Here is a 21,084-nt window from a genome sequence, read left to right on the forward strand (position 1 = left end):
AAGATCTATTTACCAGATAACAAGCCATGTTAATTCCTTTGGCCTAAAATTCCTTTGATAATCCAACTTGTTAAAGTATACAACATGCTCTTTCCAAGAGGTTCTTGTTTATATATTTTACAACTCCATTTTGTTATGGTGTATTCCTGATAATGTGATGTTTAGAACTTCTTTCATTCTTGTAGAACTTATCAAATTCACCAAAGCAGAATTTCAAACCATCATTAGTTTTGAAGCACATGATCTTTTTACCGGTCTACATCTCAATTAAGGTTTTCCACTGCTTGAAAATGATGAACACATTACTCTTTTTCTTTATAAAATACACCTAGATCTTCATAAAATAGTCATCAATAAATATTAATAGATACTATGCTCTATCTTTTAACATAATAGGAGAAGGACCCCAAAGGTGAGAATGAATGTAATCCACAATACCTTGATATGATGAACATCCATATTGAATTTTACCCTGCACTATTTAACATAAACACAATGCTCATTTTAATCTAGACTTGTCTCCACTACTTGAAAATTTATTGTTTATTTTACCCTTTATAATCAAGCCCCCTACATGATCATCATTATGACTCCCTAACACTCAATTTTTCAACTCTATAATTTAAAAAAGTTTTGACATCTTCTAAACTAAAACTATCATTTTTATATAGCAAAGTATCAACAAAATGATCTTAAGATAGGGGTAACAAACACAATAAAATCAAAGTTTGATCATCATCTTTAACTTTAACATCAATATTTTATAAATAACATTTATTAATTTTACTATCACTACTATTTGTGAAATTATTTTTACAATCATTATTCTTTTTAATATTAAAAATGAGGTATTAAAAAAATGAATTTCATTATAATTTCTCATTACTATTTCAAACACAATATGAAAATTAAAATATCATTATGACCACTCTATTTTGACTTCAGGCCTTTCATTTCTAATAACCAAACATAATATCAAAGAGTTTTGGAGTAAATTATTGATAAAAAAAAAATTCCATATCATTAATAAAAAGATTATATAATCTTCAAAGATCAATAATTTTATATAGATCGATGACTTTTTCAAAAACTACATAGACAATAAACATAATAATACTCTTCATAACCAAAAAAAAAAACCATTTTTTTTTAGAAGTTGTACAGTGTTGGTCTAGTTATCTGCACAGGTGATCCAAAATTGATCATTTAATTGTTTGTAAGTTTTTAATTTGATTATATACAACAATATTTTGACATATATATTATTCTAATAAATACAATTGTTTGTAAATTTTTAATTTAATCCACACACACCCACACCGATATATATATATATATATTGATCATTGAATTATTTAATAAAAGAAGCTAAGTTTCTCGCTTTTACAAGATGGAGCATGTCTCTCTTGATTTGGTTTTTCAAGATTATCCTTCTTGATTTGGTTTCTTCAAGATTTTGTTCTTCTATCCTACCTCAATTATCATATTTTGATTTTTTTTTTCCCTATCTTGTCCTACATCACATGTGTTTCTCTACAGACAAGTAAGCTATCAATCTCCCACTTGAACAATTATCAACCACATGTGCATATCGGGTGTCAACAAAAGTTGTCAGAATGGTCGGCGCCCGCCTGGCCTCGGGCCTAACTCCGTCCCCTCTTTCTAGGGAGAACAGGGGAGATGATTGCTTCCTAATAAGCATGCCTCTTGTATCTACTTGTTCCTTCCTCTTCCTTTCCTCCTCCTCCTTCAAAGTTTGATGCCTGAAAGGCAACAAATAATCAATAAAAGAAATATTTTGAAATTAATAGAAGAGTAAGACCAAAAGCTTTTAAGTGCCCTGCAGTTAAACTTCATTTCCATAAAAATAAATATTTATTTTTTATTCTTTCAAATAATTGCTACAACACTTCCTAATACGCCATCAACAGAAGACTCCACCGCCCACTTTACATGAATTCTATTTCAAGTTGGGCCACACAGCATATTTGCATAGAATCCTCTAAACTGTAAACTTAATCTGCATCACAAATATTAATCCACGCCATTGTTGTATTTGCAAGTGATTATATATATGCATGAAGATTTCAATATTGACCAAGAGCAGAGCAGAACTATGCGAGGAGATGAAAAGAAGAATATTCCCGTGACAGAAATCAAAGTTGGTGTGGGTGGGCCATCAGTCCACTATCTGATGTCAAGAGTTGAAAGATGATTGTAACAGAAAGGTAAAGCTGCCATTCAACAACACAAGTGATAACTCATGACAATGTGCACATGAATGGAATCTATGGATGTCGTATGTGTGAATTAAGATCACCTGTCATCGCTTCCATTAACTTCATCCAACTAGATCTTGATGCAGACTTCTTCTAGTGTTTGTTGTTGTGGAGGATATTATTAGACTGCTGAAATTTGAAAATCATATAAACACACGTACATATATCAACGTCAGAGATTGCAGATCATACTGCAGTGGAATCGGGACTGCACTTGACAACCATAACGAAATCGCCATGTAAGTGAGTGGCACTTGTGAGAGGTGGTGGGGCTATGTGTAATCTACTAATGGTCTTGAAGGTGAATTGTACAATGTTCTTTATATAAGGAATACCTTTCAAACTAATGAAGTTCAGATCAGAAATAGTAGCCATGGCAAAGGCCATTCTTCTTGCTCTTCTCAGAGTACTGATGATCATAATATTTGCTGGTTGGATTGCTCTGTGGCTTCTAAAGCCTACTAATCTGTGGACAAGAAAATGGAAAGGAGCTGAAGATAGTGCTAGGCACACAGTGTTTGGCTATTACGGTATGTACTTGGAGTTACCATCTGAATTGGTTTTTGCTTTGTGCTAAATCATCTTTTTTATATATATTAATCTACACACTTATTCTCTGGCATGACAACATCAGCTATCAATTTATAGAATCAAGCAAGAGATGTCATTTGCGTGCTCATTCTTATTGAAAAACATAAAACATTCATGATTGCAATTGCAGATGTTGGAATCAATGCTTATATTAGTATAATACTGAATGCACTGCAGGTCTCAACTTTGCTGTATTCACATTTCCTCCTATTGCCTTGACCATAATTGGATTAGTTTACTTGGATTTGGTTACGAAGGAGCCTCCTCGAAGCAGGTAATATAGTTGTGAAATTAGATCATGATCTCTAGAAATCATTGGCTTACTGTTTCTTATGATTAACATGGATGACAGACCAGCAAGGACTGCAACTGTTGGTTTCTCAAATCCTGTGGTGGTAAACAGCTTTGTGGGAATTTTATCTAGCTTAGAGATTCTGGCAGTGTTTCTCTTTTTCCTCTTTCTAGCTTGGACTTATTATGCCCGCATCAGTAATGACTTCAAAAAGTTGATGCCAGTCAAGTCACTGAAGTTAGATTTGTGAGTTCTAATGATCCTAAATAACATTTGGTGGATACTGAAAATCAAGAGTAACACCATTACTGATGTTTACCTGTATTTCAGATGGCAGATCAAGTATCTAAGAGTGGCCACCCGATTCGGATTGCTTGCAGAAGTCTGCCTGGCCTTGCTTCTTCTTCCTGTTTTGAGGGGCTTGGCCATATTCCAGTTAATTGGAATCCAGTTTGAAGCTTCAGTACGATACCATATATTGCTTGGGACGTCAATGATATTTTTTTCCACAATTCATGGTGCAAGCACTTTGTTCATCTGGGGAGTCAGCCGCCATATTCAAGATGAGGTATTCTATTTTCTTTCTGCTTTCCCTCTTGAAACAAAACTTGTAGTCTGTTTAATTGGTTCAATTTGCATTTTTGTGATTGAATTTGTATCTTCTGTTGTTAACATCCAACCTATCCTTTTCTTCTCTGTTTTAATCCTTTGCTATGAGTTTTCAATAACAGATATGGAGATGGCAGAAAAAAGGACGGATATACCTGGCAGGAGAGATTGCTCTTGTTACAGGACTGGTAATCTGGATCACGTCACTTCCTCAAATAAGGAGGAGGAGATTTGAAATATTCTACTACACACACCATCTATACATAGTCTTCCTAATATTCTTCTTGTTCCATGCTGGAGATCGGCACTTCTACATGGTTTTTTCTGGGGTATTTCTCTTTGGTCTTGACAAGCTACTTCGAATCTTACAATCAAGACCACAAAGTTGCATTCTCTCAGCACGAATATACCTAATCCCCAGCAAAGCCATAGAACTTACGCTGCCAAAGGATCCAGGTAATCTTTTCAGCCTTCCCGGTTACAATCATGCATGTTAGTGTTATGGCAGTAAAACTTCTCTCATCAAACATCTTTCATACTAATTGCAGGATTGAAGTATACACCAACAAGTGTTATATACATGAAGATATCAAGTATTTCCAAGTTTCAGTGGCATCCCTTCAGTATCACTTCTAGCTCAAATATTGATGATCACACGATGTCTGTTGTAGTAAAATGCAATGAGGGCTGGACAAGTTCTCTCTATGACATGATACAAGCAGAGCTAGATTCAGATACCGGTGCTATGAACTGTATACCTGTGTCAATTGAAGGCCCTTATGGACCTGCTTCACTGGACTTCCTAAGGTTTGCAAAAAAGAACCTAGTATTGCAGACAGAAGAAGAATTTACTTGAACTGATAAAGAACTAAGGATGATTTTCGAGATTGTCATTTGTTAAGAATTTTTTGCAGGCATGACCGCCTACTTCTGATTGCCGGTGGAGCTGGGATAACCCCATTTCTCAGCATCATAAAGGAAATTGCTTCCATAAGCAGCAGCAGGTATAGATTCGCCACACAAGTTCAGCTCATCTATGTCGTGAAGAAGTCGCAAGATGTTTGCCTGTTAAACTCAGTTTCTTCTCAACTTCTGAATCAGTCATCCACACAGTTGTCTCTAAATCTAAAAGTTTACGTAACACAGGAAGAGAGTTCTAATGCAACAGTGATAGGATTAGTGAATAACTTTTCTCTAGCGAGAACAGTTAACTTTAGCACCGCATGTTCAAATTATGCAGTGCATGGACTAGATAGTTCAATTTTGATGGCTGCCATGGTCGCATTATCCTCCATTAAGTTCTTAGTTTCTCTTATTTTCTTTAATCGCATTTTTGTTCCCACTGAAATGAAGAGTCCTGCCTCACAAAAGATGGTTGTTCCGTCAGAAAACAAGGCCTCAAAAGAGAAGACTCCCTCTTCAGTTGTTGATCTACTTCTCCTAGCTTCTTTCATCGTAGCTCTAGCTTGCAACACTTTTGTAGCAATTATCTTGAGATGGAAAAGGCTCAAGAAAGATATTCCAGCAGCGTCTCCAAAACAAGGTTATAAAGCCACAGAACTAGTAGGTTCAGGGGAGGCAAGAAGTACTGTTGAGGAACATGAAATTCATTTTGGAGGAAGGCCTGACTTTCAAGGTATTATTATTTTATCTTTTTCCTACAATTCTGCAACATTCTATTATTTGAAATTTCTGCTTCCAATTACAGTTTGTGTAAGTCGTAAACAGATATATTGTCCAAGTTTCCAAATGAAACTGGTGGATCTGATATTGGAGTACTGGTGTGTGGACCGGAAAGCATGAAGGAGACGGTCGCATCATTATGCCAGTTGAAGTCTCAGGGACTCAACATTGGTGCCAAGGGAAACAAACCATACTTCATTTTCCACTCCCTCAACTTCACTCTTTAGCCTCACCATCCATACACACAAATACTTGACAACATGTAAACATTAGCATCTGGTTCTAAATAAAGGATGCCTTCATTCCACTTTGTACATATTTCATCGTGGCATCATTTGAGAAAGGGCTTGAGCAGTTAAGCTGAAAGCTTGTGCATTTAGATAAGTTGAATGGATGGGACTTTATCAAAGTGCTTTGAGGGCCAATCTACAATTCAATCATGGCGGTTTTACAAAATCTCTTGCCCCAATTTCAAAAGAATACTCTTATCTCTACCTCTTATGAGCCAGGCTGAGAAGATTTGGTAGTTAATAATGAGAGAACACCCTCGTCCACTTTGTCTTGGGACAGGTTATATTAGTATAATGTTCATGTGGCTCTATGATGTACCTTCGCATGGCATTAGTCAAACTAGGCATTAGTGCTAGTCATTCATGTGTTATGGCTAAAAATTATGTTAATGTTGTGAAGCTTTTTCGCCAAAATGCAATTAAATCCTACTCCAAAGGGAGAATCCAGTGTAGCAGCCAATAAGACATTTCAAGGACAATTAGCTCCTACAATTCTGGCATCTCCACAATACCATGAGCAACCCAATATCCAGATTTCAAAAACAATTAGCTTGAAGTTATGGAACTTGGATCATATCCTCATCACCACCTCCCCTGCTCCGGCCATTAATCCCCAACAAAGAAACAAACAAAAAGGACAATCATTCAGTTTGGACCCTTTCTTTCCTTCTACCATGGACATGCCATAAAAATCAAGTTAGTTTCACTATCTTGGGATATTCTTGAGAACAACTGAGGTATCTTGATCAATTTAGCTCCGCTTATTAGTTTAAACCAGCTGAACTTCGACAAGAACTCATAACAGTGGGATACGGGTTCAAATCAAAAGCAGAGACACGGATACTTGCTTCCTTATCTTTGATTCTGTAGTGGAAAATTATCAAACACAACTTAATACACAAATGGAAGCAAGATAAAGAGCCATATATTATCACCAGATGTCATAATTGGATTGGCTTTTAAACAGGAACCTTCTTTTTCAATTGTCATTATATTTCTCTGTAGCCACTGCAAACGGCAAGGATAAGACCGTCACTGTTGCCAATGGGAATCTTGCAAGCAATAAATGATAAAAAAGGGTCCTCCATTAATCAGTCATGAGCTGGACTTGGTCCAGTCTGAATTATGCCTGGTTAACAAATGATCCACCGCACTCCAAACGCTGCCTTACAAAACATTGACCATATAGTGAAAAATTAAAAAGGCATATTTAATTTAAGATCCCTAAAAAGAAAATGGGACAGCCAACTTGCCTTGATTTATTATGTACAGTCAACGTTCTTATAGGAAAGCTAAAACTTGATTGATCAAAGATATTATCTTCAGAGGAGACTTTTCTCACTCGATCCAAAAAAGCTAAACATGTAGGATGAGGATTACTGGGCCAAAGATCAAGTCCCACAAACTAATGGGATCTTGCACACCAGTAAACACACCTCTCACTTTGAGAGGGAAAGAGAGTGTTTTCTTGCATGGCCCCATCTTGCACCAAACAATAGGACCACACAAATGTTTCTCTTACTGAATGGTGACTCCACATTCTAATTTGAAACACAGTCCATGTCTGCCCTTGCCAATTCTATCATCCAAGGAATCTGAAGAGATAGAAGGGCTTTTACATTGCGTAAAGAGTTCCCAAGTCATCTGTCCACTCTATATTTCTATATATTTGTTTCTTTGGAATGGTTCAATTCTTATATTTTATTAGAGATGAGGATCAAAGACCATTAGTCAGAGAAAAGTTTCCGGGCTACTTGTCTGCATACAGTGAAAACTAAGGAAACCTCCTCCGAATGTTTATTTACGTGAGTAGAACAAACTCAGGATTATTCTCAGACGAATGTTTTACTAGTCTTTATTAAATTACAAATGCTATATGAAAAAAAAAAAAAAAAAAAAAGACTAGCAGAAAATCTCCAGGGATACTGCTTGAGTTTGAACTCTGGACATAGCAGCCATAATTTACCAGCAGTGGATTATCAAAGGTTTAAAAATGAAATTTTTCAATATTTAATGCCAAAACTCAATCAAATTAAGGTGCCAAAATTTCAATACCTACCACCACAAATTCAACCAAGAAAAAAATTAATAAAAGAACTATATTCACACCTGCGGTTCATCTAGCGTTGGAGCCACCTCTTCACCGCCATGATTACTACCATCACCGACTCTGCCACCACTAGCCAAAACATTCAACAACTCAGCAGGTGCGGCAGCCACATCTTCCCCAACCAAAATTGCCACCACCTCCCGCATACTAGGCCTCCTTTGGGAATCAGGATGACAACAAACCAATCCAAGCTTCAACACCAACTCCATTTCCTCTGCCACAAACTCCCCCTTCATTCTTTCATCCACTGCCTCGACCACCTTCCCTGTAGCATACAGATCTCTCACCACGTCAATCAGCACTGAATCCTCATCCTCGTTTGATCCCATTTCTACCGGCTTTCTACCACAAACCACCTCCAATATCACAACTCCAAAACTATAGACATCACTTGCGGATGTTGCTATAGCCATTGTTGCCATCTCAGGAGCCAAGTATCCCAATGTACCAACTACTCTAGTTGTATTAGGTACTTCATTGTGACTATAAAGTTTTGCAAGGCCAAAATCTCCAAGCCTGCCTCGCATATCTGAATCTAACAATATATTGCTTGATTTAACATCCCTGTGCACAACTACCTTTTCCCAGCCATGATGGAGATAGTTTAATCCTTCAGCTACATCAGCAAGGACTTGGCGGCGTTGTTGCCAGTTCAATAGCTTCTTAGGCTTGTGGAATATGTAACGATCGAGGCTGCCATTGGGCATGTAATCATAGACAAGCATAAGCTCACTGGCTTTTCTACACCAGCCTCGCATTTGAACTAAGTTCTTATGTTGCAGCCTGCCCATGCTCGATATCTCAGCCATGAACTCTCTTAGGCCTTGTTTAGAGTCATGATTCACGCATTTGACAGCAATATCAGAATTGTTTGAGAGAGTTCCTCTGTACACTTTCCCAAATCCACCTGAGCCCAAAAGCTGATCTATGGAGAATCCATTAGTGGCTTGACTTAATTCTCCATAGGAAAATCTATGAGGCCAATATTCAAGCTCCCAATCTTCAATCTCATCCTCTTCTGAATCTCTCAACTTCTGCTTATACCAAAACCAAGAAACCACAAACACGCAAATCACAAACAAAACAACACAGCCAATCGTTATCCCAGCAATAGAACCAGCTGACAACGAATTCGACGAAGATGGTAGGCTAAAAACAGGCAAATTCGTAACATTTATATCTCTAGCAACACCTGTATCACTAAAACTCCAAGCTAAAACCCTTTGTGCTTCAACCCAAGTAACTTTTGAAGCGGAAAACCCCACATACATCTCCTCAGAAGTATAATTCGCAATCACAGGATCTTTAAAACTAAGTATCGGCACAGATGGGCGAGAAACACCAACAGGGGCTACAGTAACATTAATCTGAAAATTAGGCCCATCGAAATCAATCCACGCTCGGACATTCTGACCGTTTCCCATACTGACAGGCACAAAGCCAGCAGTAGAATTGTATCCACCGGGCATAGTTAAAGCAGACACAGGGTTGTTCAAATCAATACCAATATGATTCCTATCAGGATCATTAAATTCTGGGTTCTGCCCAGTATCAAATTCAACAGCTAAAAGTGGCGCCGCAGAGCGTACAGTTGTATTGGTAAAAAGACCAAAGTATTGGCCAGTAAGAGCACCAGGTGGGTTAGTCCAGTTAGAGAGAACAAAAGCAAGACCAAAGCCAGGACTTGAAGCAATGTTAGGCAATATGGAGAAGACAAAAGAAGTTGAAAAGGAAGAGAGAGTCGTTGTTGAGTTCTGGGTTTGTTTCATCTTGATTTTTGTCGGATAAAAAGCACGTCCAAGTGAGTTCGGGTTGGTATCGTTGAGGAGTCTGATCACCGAGGTGTCGACTCTGGCATCTGGGATTAGAGTGACTCCAGGGTTTGTGGCATTGAAGGAGTTAAAGAGGAAGTCAACGCCAAAACTGGGATAGAAGAAAAAGAAGAGGAGGAGAGGTGATCGCAGCATCCCAATAGATTCAGGTGGCCGGAGGAGAGACTTGAGGAGGGATGTAGTTGGGGTTGAAATTGTAAGCACAAGTATATAAAATAAAAAGGAGTCATTATTGACTATTTATTGATTAAAGAAAGAGAGTGTTGAGAGTTAATGCTTTCTTTGTGATTAGGTGGGTTTTGATTCTCAACACCTCGTATTGTCTCGCTTTATGCTTTTCTCCATTATTTATTGTATTATTGACATTTGTGTTAATTGGATATTAAATAGCTTTTCGTATATGTTTTGTAGGGTTTTTTTTTTCCCTCTCAAGTTAAAGAATTTTTTTTTTTAAGTTGGATATTGAGTTTAATGGGTGCAATTTGTATTTCAAACTTAAATCTTAACTTTTTTTTGCTACAATTCTAAACTTATAGCAATATCAAAATATAATTTAATACACTAAAAATAATCAAATACTTTAATATTGTGAATGTAAATAAACACTTTAATAATTCAAGATTAAAGAATTCTATTGATTACAGCCTACTTATTTATTATTTACTAGTTAATGCCTACTGATAAATATGTTTTGAAATTCTTATAAACTTAATTGAATTGCACATTTAAAAAAAAAATTAGATTAATGTGAATGTCCGGACTAGCTTGTGCGTACCTCGATTAATCTCACGGGCCCTGAAGTTAACGACCATGTAAACTTTCAGTGACCCTGAGGTTTGTAGGATTCGAACTGATAACCTTTGGGTAACAAATTCAAAACCTGACCAATTGAGCTGTATTTCTTAGGGTTAATTGTATATGTATTATTTATTTTTTTATTAACGTTGGTGTCCAGGCCAGCTTGCGCGCATCTCGACTAATCTCACGGGCCCTGAAGTTAACGATCATGTAAGTCTCAAGTAGCCATCATATTAGCAATCATAGGGCTCAAACCTGAGACCACATGGAACATTTTTATTATTATTTTTTTAGTTTAACGTAGGTATCCGGGTCAGCTTGTGCGCATCTCGACTAATCCTACGGGCCCTGAAATTAACGACCATATAAGCCTTCAGTGGTCATCATATGAGCAACCACATGGCTCGAACCTGAAACTATAGAGAAAGCAAACCTCTTGGTCCAAGTTCTTACCATTAGGTCACCACCTAGATAATTAGAACATATTTTTTATTTTATTTTTTATTTTATTTTATTTTTTATTTTTTATTTTTTATTTTTATTATTGATTTGCTGGGTTGTTGTGGTGTTTGATCATCTTCTTCTCTCTTTAGTCATCTTTAAATAAAGAAATTTATAAAAAATTGTGAGACAACCACCAATCATCTTCATTCTTTCTAATTTTAAAAATGCATGACTTCTCCACTACTTCACGTAACTTGTTAGGTTTCCTTTAACAAATCTTAACCATTTCTACTCTATATATTCTAATCTTCCTTGTATTTGATCCAAACTTCGTCATTCTCTTGTGCAATATTGGTTAGGTTCATAACCAAACCATGTTCTTAATTTGGCCTAAATTATATTTTTATCAAGTCCAGCCGATTATTAAGTATGTCTTTCTTGTCTTTCAGCCTAGATTACATCTTTATTAATTTTATTGTATAACATGTATTCCTCTTTTAAACACCCTATTAATGACATAAAAAATGGGAATTAATGGGTAGTGAGATTGGTTTTACTCTTCCCAAGATAATTTCAAATCTTCATTCTTGTTTGGGAGTGTGATTGCAGTCTCTTTTCAAAAAACTTTTCGTACTGAAATGCATCAAAATGATTTTTTTTTTATTTTAAAAAAATTATTTTTGAGATCAGTACATAAAACGATACAAAACATACAAAAAAAATTTAATTTTTTACAAAAAAAAATTAAATCTTTTTAGGAACGCGGTTTGAACCGCGTTCCCGTTCCCAAACGTTCTCGATTAATTTAAATTTCAAGCTCTCTTTTTCCTCTTTATTACATGTTAAAAATCTCATACTTTCTTTTTTCTCTTTTTTTCCTTCACTTGTTCACATAATCTTCCTTTTTGTTTTTCTTTACAAACCCTAAATATTGGAAGGGGAAAAAACTTCGAAGACGCACCTGTTCCCATGCAATAGTCAGGAATTCTTGACGGTATCGAGAATGTAAAAAAAAAAGTGAACCCAAATCCTCAAATAAAGAAATCATGGATGAAGTCCGTCCTCGTCTTTTTGTTCCCCAAATGGCAGCAATCCTGCACGTCTATAAAGCATTGTTCCTTTCTTCCCACCAAAAGTTCTTTCATCTTTAACTTCTTAATTCTTCTTCTGCGAAGCCCTATCATTCCAATCTTTATTTTATCTGGATACTCTGTTTGATTTTGTTGTTCAACCCGTTTTTTAAAATAGTTTTTTATTTTTAAAATAGTAAATTAATATTATTTTATATTTTTAGTATGGTGATGTAAAAAAATTAAAAACATAAAAAAAATCATTCTAATATTTTTTCAATTAAAAAATATTTTTGTTAAGTATTATATACCATATTTCCACACACACATTAAACTAAAGCTGATAATCATGTCATAATAAAAACAGTTTTTCATATATATTACCCTAATATATTAAAAATAAAAATAAAAACTCCATCCCTTTTAAAATAGTCATGTCGATTAAGTTATATTAGAAAAATTTTTACATGGTTTAATTTTAAATTTAATGAATTTGGATTGGAAAATTTATTTATGTTAATTTCATTCTTTTTTCTCAACTTAATCCTTATATATTTTTTATCAATCAGCCTGAGTTATCTTTGCATAAATCAAATTGACCAAAATCATGTGTTTATGTTTGAATTCGAACCGAGAACCTCTTCGACACCGACAGATTTTTTGGTTCATAAAATCAAATAGCAAGATTTATACGTTTTGTCTTTTTTATTAATTTATTGAAGGAGATAAGGTGTGAAATCTTAAAAGCTAAATAATCCAAAGCCACCCTGAATTCTGGATCAAACAAAACTTATTTCTTAAACTTTAATTCCTTATTTGACTAAAAAAAAAATAGATCTTTCTGTTCAGATTTTCATCTCTACTTGATTTTTGTTTCAATTCATGTATTTTCATAATAACACGTGATCTATTGTTAAGAAAATTAACGAGAAAGGCTAGCTTTTTGAGCAAGAATAATTTAATGTATAATTAATTGAATTGATTTTTCTAAGTTCTAAATGCTTAATCACAAAGGAAATGATAATTATGAATATCGCATGAGATTAATCTCATTTTTTAAAAAAAAATATAAGGATACCGGATAAAAACAAAAAAAAATCATTTTGCATAATTACCGATCTTTTAGTTATGATTATTTTTTATATGATTTAATTTTGTAGCTTTGACACCCCCAATCTTTTGGTCTTTCACTTTTTTCCAAGTGATGTTCTTTCTTTTTCTTTCAAGGAAAAAGAAAGTTCAACATGTTGTCTCGTTCATCAATTTGCATATGTAAGCAACTCTTTGACCACTTTGCATTAATGGCAAGAGGATACAATCCCGCGTTGAGAGCGTGTGCGGTCAACTTTTTTAGGGTATTATTAAAGTTTATTTGTTTTTATATGTTTAAAGTTGTTTTAAAAAATAATTTTTTTTGTTTAAATAATTTTTATTATTTTAAAATTATTTTTATATCAACACATCAAAATGATTTAAAAACATAAAAAAAAATTTAAAAACATGATTTCAACTATATTCTTAAACATTATTCCGCGTTAAAGCTTTTACATTACAAGTTCAAAGAATTGCTCAAAAGCATTGGCTTGAATATTTGAAAATTACATCGAGAATTTTGAAAAAAGAGTGGACCACCTACTATTTATTAGATGCATATTGTCATTTTGACAAACATGCTTAGCTTCTTAGTTCTTACTTGTACGACTCAATTAATGGCCAGAATAATGGTCATTATGGTCGGATTAGGGCACGTAGGTTCCTCTTATTTTATGGTCGGATTGCAAATTGCCAAATTCAATCATTTTTCCTACCTACGGTATGTAATTCAAGCAAATTCCTTTTATATGGGTCTCACGGTACGTCGAGGCTTCTTACCTTATGGTCTAAGACTGAAAACCAGAATTAGGGCACTGAGCGGATTCTCATTATTTGAATTACAATTTTCTTGATTCTCCTAATTAGGATTAAAGCTCAAAATTGGCACACCATGACCTCTTCAAAAAAGCAATTAAAAAGGTTTTTGGCATACAATTCTTCAAGGATGTGTATAGAGGGATTGAGCGATCCATTAGTAGAAGTTCTAGTTTCCAAATCACCCCTGATCTTGGTATATATTTTTTGAGTCCCTGTTATTCATAAGAAAGTTTCTAAGAGTACTCAGGTAGCGTTTTAGAACATCTAAATATTGTTTCCATACCAATAAAAATACCGCCGGAATCAAATGAGTATTTTTTTTGGTTTGGTATACTTTTTCTGTTTGTAAATTCATCAATGATTATATTATCTATGGAATGACCAACAAAACAAGAATCATCAAAGAAAATTTTAATGAGTAGTAATCGTTTATAAACTTGTCGGTAAAAATTATGCTGATTAATCAGTTTTTTTATTAACGTAGGTGTTCGAGTCGGCTTGTGCACATCTCAACTAATTCAATAAGCCATAAAGTTAACTATCATGTAAGTTTCTGATAACCCTGAGGTTTGTGAGACTCGAACTGTTAACTTTTAGAGAACAAATCTAAAATCTAAACAGTTAAGTTACATCCCTCAGAATTTAATTAATCAGTTTTTAACTCAATCGGTTGTAACCTTTTAAAGAACCGGACTATCTATGAGATGTAGTGGAACAATTACTGTCTAACAATCAAGAGGTGGCGGTAGCCAACTGCGAGTTGTTCAAATTAGGAAACTTCTTAATAGAAAGTTGAAGACTTGAAGTGTAACTTCTTAAGAGTTGACTTTTGGTCCTTGTGGGCATTTGAAGAAGATTCTATTCAACCATTTCCCACTGAATTTGTCAATGCCATGGAACCAATCCCTTGATTTCTTTTATTCTCTTTTTTGGGCCCAAAGAACTTATTCTTGTAAATTAGCCCCTCCTTGAGATAATTTTTCTATATTTCCACAAACCCATGTCAGTCCTTTTCATGCATGTGTCCTTTCCTCACTTTTTTGGCCTTTTTGTTTTTTGGCTTTGGAGTGCCTATAATCTTCCATTTTAACGTTCTTTAGTGGACTATTCCTTAGCGTACAATTCCATTCCTCGCAGAATTTGATATATTTGTTGAATTGAAACCAATCAAAATCTCTGCGACTGTCCTGTTTATGGCAGACTAATAAACATGTCAAAACGAACCAGTCAACACGAACCAGTCAGCTTGAAGAGGCAATTCCAAGCCCCTCTAGGGTATGGACGAGTGTGTGTGTGTGTGTGTCTACTGGGGTAATTCCCAGCTCCTTTGATATTCATAGTTTCATACTACCCCATTATTTTTTTCTTTTTCTTTTTAAAGTTCTACCTACCACCGGGTATTTCACTGTTTGTATGAACTGCCTGTTTTTTTTTCTTTTTTTTTAAACTTTATCTTTCGATTTTTTTATTGAATCTTTTTAGGTTTTTTTTAAAATTTTATTTTTTAATATTATATTAATTTTAAATTTATCTTCATAATTTAATTCATTTTACTTTCTATAAGATTATTATAGTCCCAAATAGCCATCTTAATATTTATTTGTTACTTAATTTTATGAACGTTTATTTTTGTTATTATATCAGTAATAAAAAAAATAGTTAAAAAAACAAACAAAATTGTTAAATCTAGAGGGTTCATAACCCGAATCGTGTATTTGAAGGATTAAGTTACAAAATCTAGGTCAATCTAATATGTTACCATTTCAATATTAAAAATATATGTCATCTTGAAAAAAAATTAAAATCAAACCACACTTTTTACTGGTAGTCTGAGCTACTTTTAGATTCATCAAGTCGATTAAATCATGTTAAGACAACTTCTATGTGGATTAGTTTTAAACCCGGTCTAAACAAAGAGTTGAGTTGAGAGGTTTCAAAGTTAATCCGTTATATCATGTATTTTCTTCTCTCTCTCTCTTTTTTTAATTTCATCTTTCAATTTTTTTTTATTGAATTCTTTTTACTAGTTTTTTTTTTAATTTTATCCTTCAATATTTGATTAATTTTGAGTTGGTTTTCATAATGTGTTTTGATTTGCTTTCTATGAGGTTATTACAGTCTTGAATAAATATCTAGTATTTTTATTGGTATTTAATTTTACAAATATCTATTTTTGTTATCATATTATTAAGTAAAAAAACTTAAAAAATTGTTAAACCCGATGGAATCCATGATTTGGGTCGCAAGTTTAACAATTTAAGTTGTGAAGCCCGAGTCAATCCAATATGTCATCATCTCAATATTAAAATAAAAAAAAGATGTCATCTTAAGTTTTTTAAGTCAAACCACACTTTTTACTAATAAATTGTGTTGGTTTTTTATCCAACAAGTAGATTGGGTCATATCAAAACAACTCTTAAAACATAAGCTAGGCAAGAAATCAGGTTGAGAGGTTTCAAAATTAATCTACTTGGTCGGATTTAATAACAGTATCAAATAATTTCCTATTATCTAAATCTTTTTTTATATATTTTAAAAAATTATAATTTAAACTGTAGTATAGCACGTGACAACTAGTACACACACCATACATGTACATGTAGTAAAGAAAGCATCACCATTGAAGGATTTTCTAGAAAATGTTATTAATTTTTTATATATAAATTAATCTCATTGTTTCATTAAGTACTTATCTATATCTTTTTTTTTTAGATTCGAGGAAACCCCACCCCACGAAAAGCGCATTTTGTGGGCCTAGGTGAGTGAGTAAAACCCCGGCTGTCCCAGGCTCTTATAAGAGGTGCACGCCCTGACTTGAACTCGAGACCTGCTGTGCAAATCTCAAGCCCTTTACCACCACGCTACACTCCTTGGGAACAATACTTATCTATATCATACAACTTAAAACTCTAAATGATATGAAAGAAACTTAAAATCACCCCTTAGCTGTATCATAACTTATGAGCACTTTATATTGACTATATATAATTATAATATTGTTTAATATCAGGTCAATAAAAATCAATGATTAAAATTAAAAATAATCAAATTATATCAAAATTTCATCAAACTAACTTCATTTTATTAATGAAAATGATAAAATATTTTTTTATCTTTAGACCAAAACAATCAATAATTAAAATTAAAAAATAATAAAATTATATCAAAATTAGTCAAACTAACTTCATTTTATTGATGAAAATGATAAAATACTTTTTTTTATCTTTAGACCAAAACAACCAATAATTAATTTTTTTAAAAAATAAAATTATATCAAAATTACTCAAAATAACTTTATTTTATTAATGAAAATGATAAAATATTTTATTTATCTTCAGAGCAAAACAATTTTTGATATTCATAATGATAAACAATGAACCTTTGTTTATAGAATAAAGACAAAATTTTCCTATAATTAATAACATGATACGAAATATATTATTTTAATTATAGTTTTAAAACCCTGATCTGACCCGGTGGGTCGACCCGGGATTCGACCAATCTGGGACTGGAACCAGGCCGGGTTGAAGAAAAAACAAGGGAAGAAAAAACCCGGTATGACTTGGCTGACCCGGTGACCCGGTCAAAAACTTTGTTACAACCTTTTGACTTTTATTTTTTACTAAAATAACATCATTTTAATTTTTTTTAAAAAAATTAACCCGAATGACTCAATCAAAACTCAATGAGCTGATTAAAACTTGAAACTCGAGCTTTAAACCGAACAGGTCTAAAAACTATGGTTATAACTTCCATGTAGTTGTGTCGAGTCACAGCAATCATTGGATCGGTATTCATCTTATTTTTTTCTAGATGATTCCTTATGTCATGCGGTCTAACGCTAAGAATTGAAATTAAAACTTTCAACATTTGTATCAAATTCTTATCACTTATTATTCGAACCTTTATCTGTTAAAATGTAAGTTTGGTCCTCTAAGTTTGCTGCTTTTTTTAGTTCACTCGAATTTTTTTTTCATTTTTTTGGTCAATTGCACATTTTTCTCATAATTTCTTTGAATTTTCCTCTAATTGCACCTTTTTACAGTTCTGTCATCCCTCCATTTTCTTGGTCCTTGGATTTGTTTATTTAATCAGGTATATTCTTTTCTCATTATTTCTATCAGTTTTGCCCTTAATTGCACATTTCTTATTTTTCCTTCTTTATTTCTTGATTGATTTTTGCTTGGTTGGTAAAAAAACAAAAACATTAAAAACAATGAAAAATAATAACCTTTGAAATAATAAAGATGGAAAAAATATTGAAGTTAGATTAAAAGAGTGATTTTTTAAAAATATTTTTTCTTATTTTGCAAGTTTTATTTCTTTTTGGATAAGAATTTTTTTTAAAAGGGTTTAAAATTAGATTATAACAACAATCATATGTCACCAAGCATAATTACAAAAAAAAAAAAAAACCATACAAAATAAAAGGTAACATAAAAACAAAGTTACAAGATTTACTTAACCGCAATATAGACTTAAACAGTGTTTGATGTTATAGTAGTAATTATTTTTTAAAAAAGTTTTGCTCATAAATAAATTAAAATAATTTTTTATTTTATAAAATTTATTTTTGACACAAACATATTAAAATGATTTAAAATATATAAAAAATAATTTTTTAAAAAATATTTTAAATAATTTTAGCATATAGTATTTGGTCCACATGTCCAAAAACTATTTTAAAATAACTAATATACACTTGTAGATCCGTCCATGAGTCACTGAAAAGTGAAAATAACAAGGAAACTCTCTTTCCCTTACCGACATGCGGATATTAGGTACCCTACAATCAACTTAAAATATCGTGTTGCCAAGATTATTTCAGCTTTATATAAAAATAAAAAAAACACTAAAGTTAGTTGCCGTGGCACAAAACGTGTTCGACACGTGTACGATATTATACGAGATTGGAAAGATATTATTATTAGATATGAGAGAAATCAGAGACCCTAAGATCTTATCACTGATTGGAATTTGAAACAAATATATATTAAGGTCTTCTAAGAAAAATAAATGCCTTAATTAAGAATGTTTTACTTTGTTCTATGTATGGTATCACGTGTTAATTCTAAATTTTTTTTAAAATACTTTTTAATTATTATTTATTTTGATTATCAGGATTAATATTTCTTATTTTAATTGTTATTTATTTTATTTAAAATAATTTATAAATTTTATTTATTTTAATTTTTTAATTTGTCAAGATTTGATTTACTTTCTTTTAATAAACTTGAAAAAATTATTATTAAATTATTTTTTATTTTATTTTCAATGACATAATCATATATTGTTTTTCAATTTATTTTTAATGATACAACTTAACAAAAATATTTTTCCTTAAACGAATAATAATCAATGTTTTAGTAGCTAGCAAGATGGGTGCGACGATCCCTGTTCATTGTAGCGATCAAAGTCCTAGAAAATTACAGTTTAAGATTTCTCAACAAAAAACCAGAAAACCGCAGAAGCATCCAAAATGAAGGACTCAAATCTCATCCATTTTTTTGTCTATAATTTTGATTTTTCTTTTCTGTTTTTGTCGAGCATAGTTATGGATTAGGATCTGAGGACAATAGCAAAATGATCGATGTTCTTTTCATGAAAACCAAATCCATGCGTCACCCCACTAGGCACTTGCTGTCTTCTTCCTTCACCATGGATAAGAATCTGGGCCTTGCCGTTTTCTGATCAGTGGACGATGGGACAAGATATATACTGGAATTATTAACTAACTGTCAATGGATCAGATCTCCAAGCTTGACTGCGTTAGAATCTTCACTGTTCCACGAGCAAGTGCCACACATCCCTCCACGCGTCCCTCACTGCAGCATGCCCTCTTCACGTGTCAAACCCTACATGAAGCGAGGAAGAAGAAGAAGAAGAAGAAGATCGGTGATGACATCACCTACATGTGGGCTTTAAACTGAACACTAAAGTTGAGGCAGAATAACATTAAGCACCGTTACTTTTATCCTTGTCATGCATGTGGCCAGAAACTTATGAAAAAGAATATATTCTCAAGATTGTGTGTTCTTTAATTTTATGAGTATATTTCAAGAAAATGGAATAAAGGGTGATCTGGGATTTCCTTGGCAATGTCTTTTCTAATAGCGTAGTTGATTGAAGAACTTTCTCAGCCTTCAACACTTGTGATTGAAGGCGATATTGTACTTTGCAAGGTTAATTCTTGAATTAATTAGGAGGGTTCAAGCACTTAATTAGTAATATGATCTCCGAGGAATGTCTTGCATTTTTCTTAATCAACATTACGTGAATCTCCGAAATTCCTAATTGTCTCTTACAATGAAGTGTATGGTACTGACATCAAGTGTTGTAGGAAAGAATACAAAGTCTTTTATTGGGTCTTATCATTTGGATTGTTTGTAAGATTATTGTTGCAGTAAGAAAAAGACTCTAAATTGAGGTTTTTCTTGCATAAGAGGCCGTGTCATTAATTAATTAAGTAATTTCAATATAATCTTGATAAATTAATAAAATACTTGATAAATTAATAACTTTAATTAAAATGTCATAAGAATTGTTAATTTAAATTAATACCTACTAGTTATGGTTGCGTAAAAGTTACCTTGCCCTCGTATTAATGAAATTGATAAGTTTATGCAAGTTTAGATAACAAATCTAACTCTTTAATTACAATTATTACTATTACTTATTATTAAAAAAAAACGAACTCTTTTATTTCAAATGGATTAATTTTGGAGTTTGTTTTAAAATCTCCTACTTCAGTCTCTTGATTTTTTTTTTAATTTGTACAATCAATTTTTAGCAATAATTACTGCCAATAATAGTCATGGCATGGTGCCTAAAAAACAAGTCAATATTACAATTTAGATTTGGTACGGATATAAATTAGAAATGAGATTTAATATTTATGGTTCCATTTGGTTCACGAATTGAATGAAAAAAGTCATTTTTTTACTCTTATTATAAAACTATATATTTAAAAGTAGACAATAAATAATAAATAAAAACAACTGAGATTAGAGAAACAGAAAAATAAAGCTTATTTTATATAATTAAATATGACCTTACTCATATTATCTCAACAATACTTTTATTTATAGTCTAATGTATATTAATACGTGTAAATCTAAAGATCATAAGAAGATATATAACTCAAATGAACTTGAAAATGATGAATGAATATAAAT

At 32.8% G+C, this 21,084-nt stretch overlaps 2 protein-coding genes across 4 annotated transcripts; one reads left to right on the forward strand and one right to left on the reverse strand.

Moving 5' to 3' along the window:
* Positions 1–1,559: 1,559 nt before the first annotated feature.
* On the reverse strand, positions 1,560–9,992 carry LOC133678765 (L-type lectin-domain containing receptor kinase S.1-like). 3 transcript variants are annotated; one of them, XM_062101254.1, is made up of 2 exons: positions 7,854–9,992; positions 1,560–1,763 (listed from the first exon to the last, which is right to left on the reverse strand). In XM_062101254.1, exons 1-2 carry the CDS (start codon positions 9,819–9,821, stop codon positions 1,692–1,694), a joined length of 2,040 nt encoding a protein of 679 aa, XP_061957238.1. In that variant the 5' UTR covers positions 9,822–9,992; the 3' UTR covers positions 1,560–1,691. The 3 variants fall into 3 exon arrangements, with proteins under 3 accessions (XP_061957238.1, XP_061957239.1, XP_061957240.1); XM_062101255.1 differs by lacking the exon at positions 1,560–1,763 and adding an exon at positions 6,578–6,906 and having other exon boundaries at positions 7,854–9,991; XM_062101256.1 differs by lacking the exon at positions 1,560–1,763 and adding an exon at positions 6,578–6,910 and having other exon boundaries at positions 7,854–9,991.
* On the forward strand, positions 2,296–5,820 carry LOC133678764 (ferric reduction oxidase 8, mitochondrial-like). Its single transcript, XM_062101253.1, has 8 exons — positions 2,296–2,809; positions 3,048–3,144; positions 3,223–3,408; positions 3,493–3,730; positions 3,894–4,227; positions 4,320–4,578; positions 4,686–5,407; positions 5,500–5,820. Exons 1-8 carry the CDS (start codon positions 2,626–2,628, stop codon positions 5,679–5,681), a joined length of 2,202 nt encoding a protein of 733 aa, XP_061957237.1. The 5' UTR covers positions 2,296–2,625; the 3' UTR covers positions 5,682–5,820.
* Positions 9,993–21,084: the final 11,092 nt, after the last annotated feature.

Source organism: Populus nigra, chromosome 18, assembly GCF_951802175.1.
Source record: "Populus nigra chromosome 18, ddPopNigr1.1, whole genome shotgun sequence".
Classification (NCBI taxonomy): Eukaryota; Viridiplantae; Streptophyta; class Magnoliopsida; order Malpighiales; family Salicaceae; genus Populus; species Populus nigra.